General features: G+C 39.8%; 1 protein-coding gene across 23 annotated transcripts in view; it reads right to left on the reverse strand.

Annotated features, from left to right (window-relative positions):
- Positions 1-18,059, reverse strand: part of ADAM22 (ADAM metallopeptidase domain 22) — a 237,791-nt gene that overhangs the window by 75,549 nt on the left and 144,183 nt on the right. For all 23 annotated transcript variants that reach the window (XR_005789427.1, XM_040472732.1, XM_040472741.1 and 20 more), the window contains exons 5-7: positions 11,841-11,923; positions 5,848-5,911; positions 4,109-4,178 (exon numbers count right to left, since the gene is read on the reverse strand). Coding sequence is in view for 22 of the 23 variants with exons in the window: in XM_040472732.1 (XP_040328666.1) it covers positions 4,109-4,178; positions 5,848-5,911; positions 11,841-11,923 (217 nt within the window). In the remaining variant the exon portion in view is untranslated. The remainder of the gene's footprint in view (positions 1-4,108; positions 4,179-5,847; positions 5,912-11,840; positions 11,924-18,059) is intronic.

Below are 18,059 nucleotides of genomic sequence, written 5' to 3' on the forward strand. Positions count from 1 at the left end.
GAAGGAAGGAAGGAAGGAAGGAAGGAAGGAAGGAAGGAAGGAAGGAGAGAGAGAGGGAGGGAGGGAGGGAGGGAGGAAGGGAGGAAGGGAGGAAGAGAGGAAGGAAGGAAGGAAGGAAGGAAAGAAGGAAGGAAGGAAGGAAGGAAGGAAGGAAGGAAGAAAGGAACCTTTCTATTTGTGACAACATGGATGAACCTGGAGGGCATTATGTTGAGTGAAACTAGCCAGACACAGAAGGACATATAAGAGTCCAACTCCTAGGGGTGCCTGGGTGGCTCAGTCGGTTGAGCGTCCGGCTTCGGCTCAGGTCATGATCTCGCGGTCCGTGAGTTCAAGCCCCGCGTCAGGCTCTGTGCTGACCGCTCAGAGCCTGGAGCCTGTTTCAGATTCTGTGTCTCCCTCTCTCTCTGACCCTCCCCCGTTCATGCTCTGTCTCTCTCTGTCTCAAAAATAAATAAATGTTAAAAAAATTTTTTTTTTAATTAAAAAAAAAAAAGAGTCCAACTCCTAGAAGCAAAGTGGAATGGCAGTTGCTAGAGGTTAGGAAAAGGGGAAACAGGGGAGCATTCCTCAAAGGGCACAAAGTTACAGTTGTACAAATGAGAAGGTCCTAAAGATCTACTGTACAGCACAGTGCCCAGAGTTAACAATACTATATTCAGTATACTTAAAATTTTGCTAACAGTGTAGATCTTGTGTTGTATTCTTACCACTACTACTACTACTAACAATAATAATAATAACAACAACAACAATAATAAAGAGGGTGAAAACAAACTGCTGGAGCTAATCGGTATGTTTACAACATAGATTACAGTGATGACTTCATGGGTGCACATTTATCTCCAAATTCGTCAAACTGTATACATTAATTATGTACAGCTTTCCTTTAATGCCAATGATATCTCAATTAAGTGGCTTGGAAAAACCCTCTAGATACACGGCCAGGAGTCTGTGTTTAACAAGCTGCCATGAGGTACTCTGATGCACTCCGAAGTTTGAGAGGAATACACCATTGTGTGGTTAAACATACAACTACGCTGTGACTCGGTAATTCCACCACCAGGTAATTAATTACAGAAGAAATGTAAACATGTGTCCACCAAAGAGATTTTTATAAGAATATTTATAGTTTTTTTATTCAGACTAGCCAAAAAGTGGAAACAACCCAAATGTCCATCAACAGAATGGATAAAACTCTGTGTTATCTTCAAACAACAGAACGTACTCAGTAATTTAAAAAGATAAAGACAAACTGTTGCTATATCTGACATTAATCTCATAGGCATATGCTAAGCAAAAGAAACTGGACACAAGACACAATGCATGAAGATCTAAATCAGGATAAACTAATCTACAGCGAGAAAAAAAAAAAAAAAAAAAAAAAAGCCACAAAAGGGACTGCAAAAGTGGGAGCCACTGACTGGGATGCGGTACAAAGGAAGGTACTGGGATAACAGAAATGTGCCAAATCTCACCAAGGGAGTACATATGTACCAAAACTCATTTAAAGGTATTCGAGATTTACATACTTCATTGCACTAATTTTTATTTAAAAAAAAAATTTTTTTTAATGTTTATTTTATTTTTGACAGAGAGAGACAGAGCATGAGCAGGGGAGGGGCAGAGAGAGAGGGGGACACAGAATCTGAAGCAGGCTCCAGGCTCTGAGCTGTCAGCACAGAGCCCAACGCGGGGCTCGAACTCACAGACCGCAAGATCATGACCTGAGCCGAAGTCGGACACTCAACCGACTGAGTTACCCAGGCGCCCCTCACTGTACTAATTTTTAAAACAGACTGTGCTAAGGGGTCCATAGGAAGTAAATAAACCTTTCCCAAATGTTTTCTTAGGGACACTAGTCCTGAGAGATGGGTCATGTAAAACAAAAGGGTCCACAGTGAAACAAGTCTGGGGGACACCTGACCACATTCTGTCTCAGAGACATGCATCATGCACAGCAAGACAAAGGTACTGATAACTCATGACCCAGGAAAACTTCATTGAATCTAAAGTAAAAAAGCTTCCACATGAGCTTATTTCACAAAAATTGCAGTTTTGACATTTCTTTCTTTCTTTTCTTTTTCTTTCTTTCTTTCTTTCTTTCTTTCTTTCATTCTTTCTTTCTTTTTCTTTCTAATTTGTCATAATAAATCCAAGTATCTAGAAAGACAAATAACACTCTTAAAACTGACAGTGCCAACTTCTGACGGGAAAAGAAAACCAGAAACTAAGGGAGACAGACCTGACTTGGGGAAGAACACGTTCAAAATTATTGTTAGTGACAGCAAAAGTGCCAAGTCATCTTTAAAAAGTTTGTATAGAAAAGAAACCCTGAACAAAGTTTAAAAAACAAAACAAAACTGGAAGATTGTATCACAGCAAGCCTACAGTAGAGTCCTTAGGGGGATCTTTATTTATTACTTTAAATATTAATGTTTATTACTTCCAGTAAGACCTATTAGATTGTAGCTTTATTCTCAGACAGACTGGCATGATTTACTTGCTTCCCATCACAGAGATTGTAAATGGTTTCACAAGGTAACCGAAGGAACAGCCTCAAGTATCTATGTAAAGTAAGAGCATCTATATGCTTATTTGCACATTTTTTTTAATTGTGAAATCTATAAAATGGATCCCCTAGCCCTTTGGCAGCAGGGCAGAAGAAATGCAGAAGATCAAGGAGTCACAAATCTATTTCAGAGAAGGGACATTAGCAAACACTCATCTCATTTTCCAATAAGGAGACAATGTTAACTTCTTAAAAAGTATTTATTTTTTAATTTATTTTGAGAGAGCAAGTGAGAGCACACAAGTCAGGAGAGGGGCAGAGACAGAGAGAGAGAGAGAGACAGAATCCTAAGCAGGATCCATGCTGTCATCATAGAGCCTGACGTGGGGCTCGATTCCAGACACCGTGAGATCATGGCCGGAGCCAAAATCAAGAGTCGGACGCTTAACCAAGTAAGCCACCCAGGCATCCCAAAACTTTTTATTTTTTTAAGTTTTAATTTATTTAAGTAATATCTACACCCAATGTGGGGCTTGAACTCATGACCCCGAGATCAAGAGCTGCATGTTCTTACAACTAGGCCAACCAGGCACCCCAACAATGTACACTTTTAAGTGGTTTTCCTAAGCAGTAGTTTAGGACATGCTCTTGGTTGGATAATTCTTCCATTTTCCCGCTGCCTCTCTCCCAGCACACGTTCTCATAGTGGCACAATCCAAAACCCCGCTCAGCCCCCGACTAGCTGTGGGCCCAGGAAAAGACAAGCTGGATGAGCCCATTTCTTCATCTATAAAATGTAAATGATAAAATCAATCCCACAGAGCTGTAACGAAGATAAAAATGAGATTAAAAATTCGAAGGTTCTGTAACCATAGGCAGGGCCCACTAAGAAAGGAAGCGCCTCCACCCCAGGTATTCAGAGTGTGCTCGGTCTTGAAAAGAAAATCAAGGAATCCAGTACATCCAAAGACAAATGTACTCTGTATAATCGCTGTTCGACTAACGAGGCCAAAGTAGGAGTACTCTGCCCTGCTTGTCATGCAAAGGTTTGGATCAACTCAAGCCAACACGTATAAATAAATGGGCCTGCAAACAAACACACGTGAGATGGAAAGTCTTTTCACAAAAACACATAATGATAAAAAGCATTAGTCTATAATCGTGCCTTCTGAAAACGCTGGGGCAAAAGGAGAGGGGGAAAACAACAAATGGGGAAATGATTACAAGTCCATCGCTATGTTTATAAAATCAGTATCTCACTGAAAGTGAATTTTTCTGTATTTTGTCCACGCGGACCAATTTTTGCTCTAACATTATTTCTCCTTTCAGAGATACCCTACTGTGATTGTTACCATTTTAAAAAAGTCTTCCTCCAATGTGCTCAAGCTTTATCTTTCCAAACTCATCCACTACGAACATGAGGTCAGTTTGCATTTTATTCTCCTTCTTGATGTCACTTGACCTCATGTCACTTTCTCTCTCAAACTGTTATGAGCAATCATGTGCTAAGGACATTTCACATACAGATTAGCTCTAAAGCATTCAAATGAATTATTAAGCCTGACTTTTTTTAAAGTCATAATATGAATACCATACCAGATGGAAGGTCATCCAAGGGAAATTCAAACAGTCTGGATTTGTAAACCGAATGAAAATGGAAATCCTCCTGCAATAACAAACAACAGAGATTGAGCACATGCAAGCACTTATCCCCAGCCTCGGGCAATGAGAGCTGAAGAAGCAGAGACCCCTAAAAGAAGCATGACTATGCGCCCTCCTGGATTTGGAAAGGCAATGAGCCACTGTGCAACCCTCCCCCGCCTGGATTCCCCCTGCACCAGAGAAATATCCTATTAGAAACAAAATGCCTCTGCAGACACAGAGGCCAAAGCCTGCAGTAATGGAAAATAAATGAATGAACCTATTCCCCCAAGGAGAAGTAAGACATCTGGGAAAATGGGCTAATGCTTTTTATAACTAGTTCCTTTCTGTGGATCCCTGCCCCACTTTCAGAGTCAGATAGTTTTGCTAGGCAAAGACTGCAGGGCTAACACTCTTCCGGTATCGGGGAGTAGGATGACTGGTGTAAGCAGATGCCCAAACGGACCTTGCTCCAAAATTCAAATGTCATACAAAGTTCTGTGACAAACCAACAGACAAAAAGTCCTGTTCCATCTAAGAAAAATTAATGAACATTCAAGTAACTACTTCTGGCTTCTTTCCATTAAAAAAAAAAAACACAATGTCATAAACAGTCAAGTTTCATGATACTGCCATAAAAACATCACCTGGCCAGGCGAAGTGATACGACGGCCAGTAATAGGCATCCAGAAAACAAAATACAATACAAACAGCTTCCCTTTATGGGTGGCAACACAGTGTGTATTTTTAGAAATTACTTAAGTGTTTGAACACTGTTGCATGACACGATGAAGAATGTTTCTGTGCACAGAGCTACAATGGAAGTGTATTATCTTTCTCTGCAGTCTATAATATTAACTCAACCCTCTTCTAGTTTTTTTGGAAAATGAATTGTTTCAACTAAAATGAAGGAGAAATTAATAAAACGGATTTCTCTACATTTCACCAGCACAAGGCCTTACAGACAATAGGCAATGGAGAAAAATCTGAAATCCAGAAAAGAAAATGAGTTGGAAAATCATGCATCTACTGAGTTCGTGTGTAACAGACTGAATGATTGTGTCCATCCCCACCCTGCCAAATTCATATGTTTAAGCCCTAACTCCTAATGTGACTGTATTTGGAGATTGGGCCTATGAGAAGGTACTAAAGGTTAAAACAGGTTTCAAGGGTGGGGCTGGGGTTCTTACAGGAAGAGGAAACACCAAAGCGCACTCTCTCTCTTTCTCTCTCTCTCTCTCTCTCTCTCTCTCTCTCTCTCTGCGCCATGTGAACACAGAGTAAGAAGGAAGCCATCCCAATTGAAGGAGAGAGCCCTCGACAGACATGGACCCTGCCGGCACCTTGATCTTGGACTTCCAGCCACCACAACTGTGAGAAAATAAATTCCTGTTGTTCAAGCCACCCACTCTCTTATGATGACTGCCTGAGCAAACTAAGACAAATCACAGCACATTATGGTGGAGTTAGAACAAAAATGGAGGCTTCAGAACACCTGAGAAGGAAAGTATTTCCAGTATCCAGAGAAAGAGACAGACTTTAAAAAACACTTGTGGTTTTGACTTATTCAATATTCAATTATATCCTGACTCTAAAAATATGAAAATAGAGACAAAAAAAAAAGGAGGAAAAGGGAAGAGGGAAAGCCCCCAATATAATTTTTTACATTGGCCACAAGAAACAGGAGCACTTACTTGGGAGGTGTCATTCTCTTCTGGTTCAATGAGATAGGTGTGGTTCCCATCATAGAACATTCCACTGCCAAGGACAAGAAAATAATCAGGCATAGCCATCTTGCCTCAGAACAAGATCATTTAAAAATCAACAGCTGCCGAAGGATGAATTCACTTCTCAACACTCACTTCCCAGACCCACCCATCATTGCCAGTTATACACCACATACCATAGACACACAGACACACACACATTCCCCATATACCACACCACACACACCTTACTTACCACACACCACACACATACACACACACCCCACATATACCCCCACATACCACACATACACAGCACATACAGATTACATACTACATACCACACACCATACCCCACAAACCTCCCAATACCACACCCCACATACACATACACACTGCACCACATCACACATGGGTAAACACACACACAAACACACACACACACACACACACACACACACACACACACACTACTGAAGGGAAAGGCCCGTTCCTCTGACTCCCCATAAACAGCAGGGTCTCCTCATCCTGACCCTTCCCAGGTTCAGGGTTATCATTCTTTAACTGTGGTCCATTATTCCTCCCTCCAACACATAATTTTAAAACTTTATATGCAAATAGTCACCTGGAGAGCTTGTAAAATTGTAAAACTTTCAGGGCCTTCCTCAGATTTCTTGGCTAGGGCCCAGGAAGCTGCATTTTAAACAAATCCCAGGTGGTTCTGACGCAGGTTGTCAGGGACTACACTGAGAATTGCCTATCTACCACACACCTGAAACGTTCTCTGGTAACAAGAGATGATGCATTTCAACGATTTACCATGCGCTAAAAACTTGACACTCATTTGAATCGCTTCCACAAATGTATGAGGGAGGCAAACTTGTACGTTTGCCTATACTCATTTTACAAGAAATGAAACCAAAGCTCAAAGAGATGAAGTAACCTTACCAAATTACATAACCAGGAAGATCAGAGGCGGGAACAGAGAGCCCAGGCAGATTGGTTCCTGAACTGCCTATCTGCAGTTGGCTACCTCTTCATCCATTCACTCATTCAGCACACACTTATAGAGCACCTACAATACACTGCTCTAAGTGCTGGGGGCACCATAGTGGACAAAACAGATGATTTTTCTGCCCTCATGGTGCTCATGTGCATTGCAGGGAAGACAGACAAAAAATATATAGTCAACAAGTATATATATAGATATAGATATAGATATAAATATAGATATATAGATATACTATATATATAGATAGGTATATATATTGATATATCTATATCTATATCTATATCTATATCTATATCTATATCTATATCTATATCTATATCTATATCTGGTGGTAAAAAAATTCTAGGGAGGAAAGTAAAGCGGGTTAAGGACAATAAATTGTGCTAGACGACTGGGTGTAGAGACCAAAGAGAGAAGACTGTTGATTTACATAGAGTCTCAAAGAAAGGCTTTCTAGAGAAGATCTGAAATAAAGGAAGGGAGGATATCTGTGCAAAGAGCGTCGAGCCCTAAGTGTGCTCCAGGAACATCAAGGATGCAGTGTGGCTGGAGTAGGGTGGGTGTGAGGAGGGCTCTGAAATGATTATCAGAGGAAGAGTGGGGCCACATGAGGCAGGCCCTTCTAACAGCCCTGGCTTTCACCCTGAGAGACATGTGGATTTAAGTTAGCAGAGGGAAACACGATCGCTCTTAAATTTTAAAATAATTGCTCCAACTGCTGAGTTAGAATAGTCTCTTGGATGGCAAGGACAGGAAATGGGGAAATTATAGCAATAATCCAGGTGGAAAAAAAAATGGTAGCCACCTAGATCACAATGGTAATGGTGGAGATCGTGAGAACTGGTCAAATTGGGGGTAGTTTTTCAAAATTAGAACACCAATAGGATTTACTAATGAATTTGAATTGGAGTATGCAAGAAAAAGTTGTGTCGATGAAAACTCCAAGGTTTTGACCTGAGCAACTGGTGAGATGGGTTTGCCATTTAGTCAGATAGGAAAAGCTGCAGGAAGGACAGAATGGACCTTGGAAGCAGGATGCAGGGAGCAGGGCATAAATCTGGAATTGGGTTTTGATCTCTTAGGCTGAAGATGACTATAAGCCAACTGAGAAATCCTCTGGAGGGCATTTTAAGCTACAGATGGCCTCAGTTCCCACTCAGAGAGATCCTGATGGCCATTCCTTCTAGGAGAACATGGTCTTTCTACTAAGATGAAACCTCTAATGACACTCAAGAAATGTGTCTTATCATTCAGGCATCTGAGAAGGGACGAAGTGTGATCTTCAGGAGTCCTTTCTCAGTGTTATGTGAAAATGACTGCATGAGACACAAACTGTTAAGCATATAATAGTATTTATCTTTTGATGATGGCTTAATGGAATCAGATGGTTTCCCTGAGCTGTAATCATAATGGCTTTCAGCTCTGCCTCTATCCAAATTCTTTCATTCCTACTGTAACATCTTCCACATGCCCTCAACTTTCATATACCCTTAGAACTGCTTCTCTCACATCTGTAAGGTTTTCCACCAAACTACACTTTCTGAATTTGGATGACATCGCATTTGGAATTTGAAGATAAACAGATGCAAGTTATAAGATATTACTGACAATACACTCCTAAAGAATCAGAGCGGGGGAAGCCTTTTTCAAACAGTAGACCAAATACGACAGCAGACATTCTCTCTGCACCTGTTGAGAACTGGCCAGACCCATCCAGAAAATGGTACAGAAAAACTACCCTTTGCCAAAATTCACATGGCTATGCTGATTAAACAGCAAGCAGATTGTTTTGTTTAAATAATCTAGGGTATTATTTCCTCTTGCATTAAGTTGGTTTCCAGTGTGAAAGTCAGTGACCTTTATTGGACCTAAACATCATGACACACAGGGTAAAGAAATCAGATTCTGACATCATATATATCTAGAAGATTCTGGCTCCCTATATGATAATGTGCCATCACTAACTCTTTAACTATTAAAAGGCATATGTGTTTTATTTGTTTTGAGGATTGACACCTTTCGGTTGTATTTATATAAAATTCCAATAAGTATATCAAGTCCACACAGAGTATATTTTTGATAAAAACCAGCATCCAGGACCTATTTATTATAGGCTAATAGAGCTGATTTTTTAAAAGGCTGGATCAAAACAAGATTTTGAAAAGAAACAGCCATTCTTAAAAATTGCCACAAGAGGGCAATAAACTTACATCTGATCCCATTCTTTTAGGTTCCTATAGTTACAGGATTTTGTCATAACATCAAACATACCAGGACCAAAATACTGCCTGTTAGTCCTCTGAATTTGAAAAAAAAAAATGTGCAATCCTGAGAAACTTAACAGAAACCCATGGGGGAGGGGGAGGAAAAAAAAAGAAAAAAGAAAAAAAAAGAGGTTAGAGTGGGAGAGAGCCAAAGCATAAGAGACTCTTAAAAACTGAGAACAAACTGAGGGTTGATGGGCGGTGGGAGGGAGGATAGGGTAGGTGATGGGTACTGAAGAGGGCATATTTTGGGATGAGCACTGGGTGTTGTATGGAAACCAATTTGACAATAAATTTCATATATTAAAAAAAATAAAAAATAAAAAATAAAAACTTAAAAAAATTAAAAATTTTTTTTAAATGTGCATTTTCTGGTTCTTTATGGAAAAGATATAAAAATATGCATCTTTCCCCCCCTTCATGTTCTTCAACTGAATTCAGTAAATCAAGAAAAGTGAGAGATCTATGTATGTACTTGGTAAATTACTAAAGATGAGTCATGGATGAAATAATCTATTTCATATCCAAATCAATGTAATTGATACAATATAAATTATTTAATATTTAGTAATATCCTTTAAAATATTTGTCAGCAATTTTTTTCAGAAAGTAAAATCAACATGAGGATAATTGATAATAAATAACAAAATGGATCAAGAGTAAATTTATCCAACACTCTCACAAAGGTCTAAGAACACCCAAACATGCTTATACACAATCCTGACAGTGTTCCTAGACACATGATGCATTTTCTGTGTGTTTCTTTTTGTTTCATTTTAAACAGAAAGTTTTCTCACGACAGAGGTAAATTTTACCTAGTTAAAACAACTGAAGCTGCCTCAGAGTGATACTCCTGATATAGTCACTAAAGTTTCCTTAAAGTTTCCTTTCCATCCTCCTTCAAATAACTGTGTAAGGTTAGTAGCAAGCTCCTGGTCTACCAGAGTCCCTGGAAGGCAGTGACACCTTCTCATTGCTTCTCACAACATGCTGTTTGGAAAACTGGAAGACACAGTGGAATAAGCCCTGGGCAAGATGCTTACATGGGAACTTTGGGTTGAGATGGTAAGAGGAAGAGAAAGAGAAAAAAGCCTCTTCCTATTTATATCACTATCATACATTTGTTGTCACGAATGTCGATGGGCCCAGGGTACCACTCTTAGCAGAAAGCTGTGCTCATCTTGAGATGAGTTGTAACAATTTTACTACTGAAGGGGACTTTAAATTTATTTTTACAGATAAGAAAACCAAGACCATATGAGGCATGGATTCCTGTTTGTAAAAATGTCTCTTTAGTCAAAGACTGTAATCAAAGTAAGTAAAAGTCTTTCAGAGCAAACAATCAGCAGATAGAGGTCTTTCATGCTCTTGGGCATCTGGTGTCATTCCTCTGGTTCCTCATACTCTCTACCTTCTGCCTCTCGCATACCTACTGCCCAAGTCTGACTGGAGGCACCACTTAGGCAGACTAGCTCGATTTTCCTGGATTTCCCATTAGAACTCTTTCCTAACGTTAAGACCTGTCTGCCTAGCCCTCTCTCTTGGAAGGCTCTATCAAAGCCTATTCCAGGGCCCACTCTACCTACTCAGATGGCATTTGTGCGGAGGCCTCAAGCACTACCTCATTCCCCAGTGCCCACTCTCTATTTGCATTTTTCTGTTACTTTCTCTCTCAAAGAAAACATACCTATCTCATTCCATAGTAGGAAGCTGAGCTAGTTTTAGCTTCCCCCACAGGACTGTGAGCTGTTGTGGACAGGAGTCATGTTCTCATTGCCTCGATTTTCCCAGGGGCTGGCACATAGCAGACACTCAATAACTGCTAGCTACACAAAAAAGCCAGATCTCTTACTTGGGAACTGACAGGATGCATTTGAAATTTTCCAAGAAAAAATTTAACAAAACTAAAGTGCTGGTTTGTTCCACATCCAAAAAAAAGTAAGACAAACAAGGAAGAACTGAGATGATTTAGCTTCAGTAGAATGAAGAGGAGTGACATGGTAGCTTCACACGGTGTTAACAAAACAAGTAAGAGCTGGCCACCTGTGTGTCACCATTAGCGACAGAACAGAGGAAGTGGATGTATTCCCATGTTAAACATCAGCAAACATTCTTTGATAATGAAGGTTATGAGAAAGGAAGCAAGGCCCCGAAGAAGGATGAACTCCATTCCTTGGAGGTTTCCGAAAACAGACAGACGCTCCCACAAGCTTGCTGTGGGTTTTAGGTGGGATTCTGGCCAAACAATGGGCTCCAACACATGAGCTCTTGAGGTGATTTGCAGTCTACTGTCTTTGTACAAGGAGTCAAGAGTTTCCACCTACTAAAATTTCTACTATTTCCATAAAAGTATAAAAACTAGCATCAAGAAGGAGTAGGGGCAGAATGGTACCAAGGGTCTAAACACCCAGAGAAACAGAGACCCACATTATGCAAACCGCTCCTGTCCCAACTTGGATGAAACTAGAAAATGCTTCAAACATCACCATAGGGTGTCATATCATAACTCCAAAGACCCTGGCCTGTTTCCGCAACTCTAATCTAAAAATCTACCTGGTTTCGAAACCTCAGAAGAAAGTAAGATCAGATCCGTTGCTGATTTAAAATTATTTCTTGACATAAGAATTTTAATTACAGTGCATTAAAAATAAAGAAAATAAGTGACTGAAAGAGTGGATAGTACAAAAAATTGGGGGGACACTTACTGAAGTCCATGGCATGTTGACAATGCAACAAATGAAGCAGGGTTTCCTCGGACACGGCCCTGGTAGTAGCAATGTTCTCCTCCCTGGAAACAGAAACCGAGAGCATAAGCCTCCACCATCGCCAGGAGCATCACCCACGTCATTCCTCAGGTTCCAGTGCACGCCATACCTCCATGTCTAAAGCTCTGCAGAATATTTCGTTATTCAGATTAGTGCTATCAGACCTCTTCTAACAGAATTATTCATAAACACTCCAAGCGAGCCAACTCCAAATCAAAAGATGAAGAAATAAAAGTTGACTTAACTTGCCTTTTATGTAGGTGATGATAGAAAGAGCAAAGAAATAGATACTGAAATACATCTGTGGCTCCTGCATCAGGATCAGTTGAATCATCTATCTCCCCAGTCATGAGAAACTCAACCTAGAGCACCAGCAAGATGATGCTCTTTCACATACAGATAAGTAAAAATGACTATAAATCATTCCAGAGTCACTAAATTAAACTGATGGAGGAAAATACCTATTTTTATAGTGTTTATAGCAAAATTTGACAAATTTATACTATTTTGTTCTCCAATCATGAATGGCTTTCCCAGGAAGCTGTCTGGGTGGGGTTTGAAATTCCAAACTTTCTTCTAGCAGCTGGTTACATTAACTAAAATCCCATGAGACTCATTTCTTTGGATTAAACCTTCCTGGAAAAGGAAATAGGATAAATCCTCTGCCATCTCAGGGTGGTGCCTCAGTCTTCAAATACCTGCCACTCAAAGCATAGTCTAGAAACCAGCAGCACTAACACCCCCAGGAGCTGGTTAGAAGTGCAGTTTCAAACTCCAGGCCCAACCTATCTACTTATTATATTCGGCATTTTAACAAGGCCCCCGTTGATCCATATGCACATTAAAATTTGAGAACCATTGTTCTAAACGGCCTCTTCCATTCCCCCACTAATCTCCTATTTCTTCAGAAGCTGAAAGCTGCTACTTCAACTGATCCACTGAGATGTGAAAGAATGAAATCAGAAGGACTTGAAGAATGGATGGTTTAAAGGGGCAAATGCTACCTGCCTTATAGTCTGACTTTAGGACTAATCCTACCTCAAATATTCAGTACTTGACAAGTAGAGGGGAGAGAACAGAAAGACACAGGATGTAACAAGCCTGAAGACATTTTCTGCACTGGAATCCCAAGGAAGGCAGCTGGGCCTGTAACTTCTGCTCCTCGTGAGATAATCCTACAGGATCTGGGGGACCTCAGCTGCAGTGAGGGGGCAGAGAATAGGCACTCGAGCTAGTCTGCCTAATCCTGTGACATCACCAAATCTCCAAAGGAGTCACTGAGCATCATGAACTGAGGAATGCAGTTGGATTTGATGGATGGTAAGAACAGGGGGGTACTTCACCTATAAGCCTGGCAGGGGGTATGACCCAATAGGCCACAGACTGTATTTCTGTCCTAGGAAATACAGACAGACACCAACTTTCTGCATAGGGCTGGTTTGGTGTAGACGCTAACTGCATGAGCTATCAGCTCCTTCATTTACTGGCTGTGTGACCTCAGGCAAGTTACAGGCCATCTGGCAAATGGGGGCAACAATTTCAGAGGGGTGTTCAGATCATTAAAGAGGTAAAATGCAGAAAGGGCTTAGAATAATGCTTGCCACTTAGTAAGCACTTAATAAATGCTTGCTACTGTTATAATTACTGTGTGTCAATTATTCAATGTGCATACACAATCACCTTAAATCCCTACATCAATCCTATAAAGAAATATTGCTCCCTCTGTTCTACATAGGAGGTCACAACCTTAAGAGTGAAGGTTGTCCACCTGGGAAGTTGCGAAGTAGAGATGCAAACTTTATGTGAATGTGTAAATGCAAGCCCTGTGTCATTTCCCCTACACTACTTATGAGTTGGGCCTAGAACCTGTAGGGTGTCTAGTGAAAATCTAACCTTTCCCCCAGGCTGCTTCTTTAGGGGTTTTGTTTGTTTTAATTTATTTTGTGAGTAAAGCTAGGAGTAAATTTAACAGAGTTTAAAATATCTTCTGTTGTGAATTATCCATAACATTAGATTGTAAATTAGAACTCACTATGTTTCAAAAGACCTTGTTTTCCTGGAAACATCTAATTGGACCAACACTCTAGCTTTCTACTCAACAGACAAGAGGGGCCAAGAGTCAATGGGGTCACCTGGATACAGAGATAATTCTATCTAAAAATGTTTCCCTCTATTGGATAGTTACTAAATAACCCCATCAGATCTCTTTCTGAAGTCTAAGACTGTAGTGAACAGCAGATATAAAGATAGTAGAAACAGGTGGCTCAGTTGGTTGAGCATCCAGCTCTTAGTTTCCGCTCATGTCATGATCTCACAGTTTGTGTGTTCGAGCCTCGTGTCAGGCTCTTTGCCAACAATGCAGGGCCTGCTTGGAGTTCTCTATCTCCCTCTCTCTCTACCCCTCCCCTGTGCTCTCTCTCTCTCTCTCTCTCTCTCTCTCAAAATTAAAAAAAAAAAAAACTTAAAAAAAAGCGGAAACAAAAAAGATAATTACAAGAATTATGGTATCAAATTAGGAAACAATGGAAATTGACAAGTCACTGTACGTGGGGAAAATATGTCAGAGGCAAAGGCACATAAGAAATCTTTTATAAACTACTAAAGTTTTCTTTAAAATGCCAACTCTGGAAACATGTTATAGTAAATCATAAAAAAAAAAAAAAGAATTCATGTTTTAAAACAATCTCCCAATATACTGGGACTAAATAGATGATTAGATAATGGAAAACAATCTTTCACTAATTTCTGATTCTGAAAAATAGGAGTCAATCCAAAAACAGCATATGATTGAGACCCATCTGCACAAAAGCCTAACACTGCAAATGAAGCGAAGAGCTCAATATGGTTGACTCATTATCAAATGTTTCCATGACACTTCAAGAGAAGCACAAACAACAGGGGGGAAAATCTCTTCAATTGGGCTATTTACAATTCCTATCCTGAGGCTCTTCACTGATGGTACATGCAATTCTTCTAAATACTGATGAGGAATAATTTCTGTGTTGTGATTTTTTAAGGGATTATTAACCAGATAGCAATAGCTATTAAAATAAGAACTAAAGCAATGAAGTTTTACATTGAAATTATTAATTTATTACTAAAATAAATAAAATAAGTATTGCTTCTCAGCCTTTTGGGTAAGATCAAGTGTAAAATACATAAAATAAATTTAATAGATTTTGAGTTTTTAACGTAACTTTTTATCCAGTATTTTTTTTGTTTGTTTACCCAGTATTTAAAAATTAAAACATGCTTACAGAAAAATTCTAAGAATTCAGGAGGTACATGACAAAGAGTAAAAAAATATTTCCTTCATAAACACTGTCCAGGCTATAGATGACTCCTAAAAAGTAAGCATGTTTGGCAGATTTTGTGTGCTGTATCAGGAATGGTCTGTATGGTATATTTAAGGAAATACCTAAAGACACAGATATCTATTTCAGTGCACTAATGGGTTGTACACTGGGCACACTGTTCTGCCACTTAATTTTTTTCCTTTTAGTTAACCTTGACATCTTTGTGTATCAATATCTCATTCTTCCAGTGATGGCATAATATTCCATTAGAGGGGTGAACCATGATTTATTTAAATAGTCCTGTACTAACAGACATTTAGATTATCTCCATATTTGTTTGTTGTCATAAACAACATTGCAAACATCCTTTAACATATTTTGTGCAATTCTGTCGCTATGTCTGTAGAACACATTACTAGATGTGGATCTGGCAGGTCAAAAAATATGTGCATTTTAAACTTAAAAAAATACTTTAAGAAGCAAATAAAATTGTGTATCTTTGCACTCATATCTTAAAAGAGGCACTCCATTTGAAAATAAAAACAGTATACTGCAAAAAAGATGACTCCTTAAGCCACTTTCTCGAGTATTATCAATTATAAAAGTTCTCCATATCTTCATACAACTTTCTTGAGGAACCAGATGCTTTATGAAAGTAGGTATTATAAATAATAATCTAAGACAGATGTAGGAAAAGAAAAAAGCCAGCAGCACATCCTAATAGAGTTCGGCTCTTTATCCGACTGCCAGTCAGAGCTTTATCCCTTAAAGTCTCTTTTGTTACAGAAATAAATCCACTGTCATTGAAACTTTCTTCGTACTCCTTGATTTAGTAACACAATCATAACAGTACAGATGTTTATTTTTAGCTAATTAAATAGTTATAGCTAAAAAAAATTACCCACCTCTATAAAAATGAACTGTATGATAGCTCCACTGGTTTACTTCCCCCTGGACAACAGGCTTATTGTAATTTTTATTCTAGGGAAGTCAAAATAATCACTTACTTGCAATATTCAAAGACAAACCACATTTTTATTAAATAGCCAGAAAGATCTCAAAACAGAAACAGAGTTTATTATAAATACGATAAACTGAAAGCACTAAGGAAGTTACACAGACTGGGTTACAAAACTATAAAAATCCAATAATGGGAACCAATTGGAGCGCAGCACCAAGGCCACAGTCATTTGCCCTCCATTCAGACCCTCAAAGGAAATTCTGCAACTTTCATCAGTTCCAAGAGGAGCGGAGCCAGGGTTACCTCCTCTAAAGAGCCTTCTCTGAATCCCTCCTCTTCACAAATTACTCTTCCTAAACCTCTTTGAATTTTCATATATTTTCAGGTCTGTACTCCACCTCATTACTATGTCCCCCACTAGACCATGGTGTCTATGTTTATATCGCCAAGTGTGCTGTTAGAAAACTGTGAATCTCAAGTTTCCTCATCAATAAAATGGGGATAATATCTACCCACACTGCTTCACAGACATATGCGAAGGATTCCAGGAGATAACAAATTAAAGTCCACTGTAAACTGCTATATAAATAGGTGAGAGGTGCAGTCGGGGAATATTTACTCAATGAAAGATTCTATCATGCTCCTTGAGCTAGGATTCTGTTAATTTATTGTCAAGACGAACAATTCAGGGCATTGATTAATAGGAATACACCAGAATAGTGGTTCTCAATCTTGGCTGCATATCAGAATCACCTGGGGAGGTTTTAAAATCCCATTGGGGCGCCTGGGTGGCTCAGTTGAGCGACTGATTCATGGCTCAGGCCATGATCTCCCGGTACCTGAGTTTGAGCCCTGAACCACATTCTGTGCTGACAGGGCAGAGCCTGGAGCCTGCTTTGGATTCTGTGTCTCCCCCTCTTTCTACCCCTCCCCTGCTCACACTCTGTCTCTCTCTAAAAAATAAACAAACATTAAAAAAATTTTTTTTAGTCCCAATGCCCAGGCCATATTCCAAATCAATTAAGCCATAATCTCTGGAGACAGGGCCCAGGCATCAGCAACTTTATAAATGTTCTCAGTGATTCAATGAAGCTGCAGTGGTTGAGAAGCCCTGCACTGGAGAACAGTTGCTCAGGAGCAGTGGTTCCCAAACCTATTCCCCAAAGCAAAGCCTCACTGTGATAGGCTTTGTGAACCAAATGATTCCCAGGCCTTTCCTCAGACCTACTGAAGCAGAACGTCCAAGGAGGTAGGGCTCTAGGTTTTTTAGAATTGCAAAAAGTTCCCCAGGTGGTTTTGAATATTGTATTTGGAATTACTAACCTAAAAATACTCAACCCAATAGGAAATCATCCCCATGTAGGCACATGGGTGGCTCAGTCAGCTGAGCATCCAACTCATGGTTTCAGCTCAGGTCATGATCTCATGGTTCACAGGTTTGAGCCCTAAGTCAGGCTTCATGCTGACAGTGTGCAGCCTACTTGAAATTCTCCCTCTCTCTCTCTCTCTCTCTCTGCCCTAACCTCCCCACCACCCAGCTCACACTCTACTCCTGCTCTCTCAAAATAAACTTAAAAAAAGCAGTTTCCATCACAACAACATGTACTTGTTAGAAATACAAGTTCCTGGGGCCCCTGGGTGGCTTAGTCAGTTGGGCATCTGACTCTTGATTTTGGCTCAGGTCATGATCTCATGATTCCTGGGTTCGAACTCCACATCAGGCTCTGCAATGACAGCGTGGAGCCTGCTTAGGATTCTTCCTTTCTTTCTCTCTGTCCCCCCACCGACTCATGCTGTCTCTCTCTCACATTAAATAAATAAATAAATAAATAAATAAATAAATAAATAAATAAATAGGAAGGAAGGAAGGAAGGAAGGAAGGAAGGAAGGAAGGAAGGAAGG

Source organism: Herpailurus yagouaroundi, unplaced genomic scaffold, assembly GCF_014898765.1.
Source record: "Herpailurus yagouaroundi ecotype Mexico unplaced genomic scaffold, PumYag 100, whole genome shotgun sequence".
Lineage (NCBI taxonomy): Eukaryota > Metazoa > Chordata > Mammalia > Carnivora > Felidae > Herpailurus > Herpailurus yagouaroundi.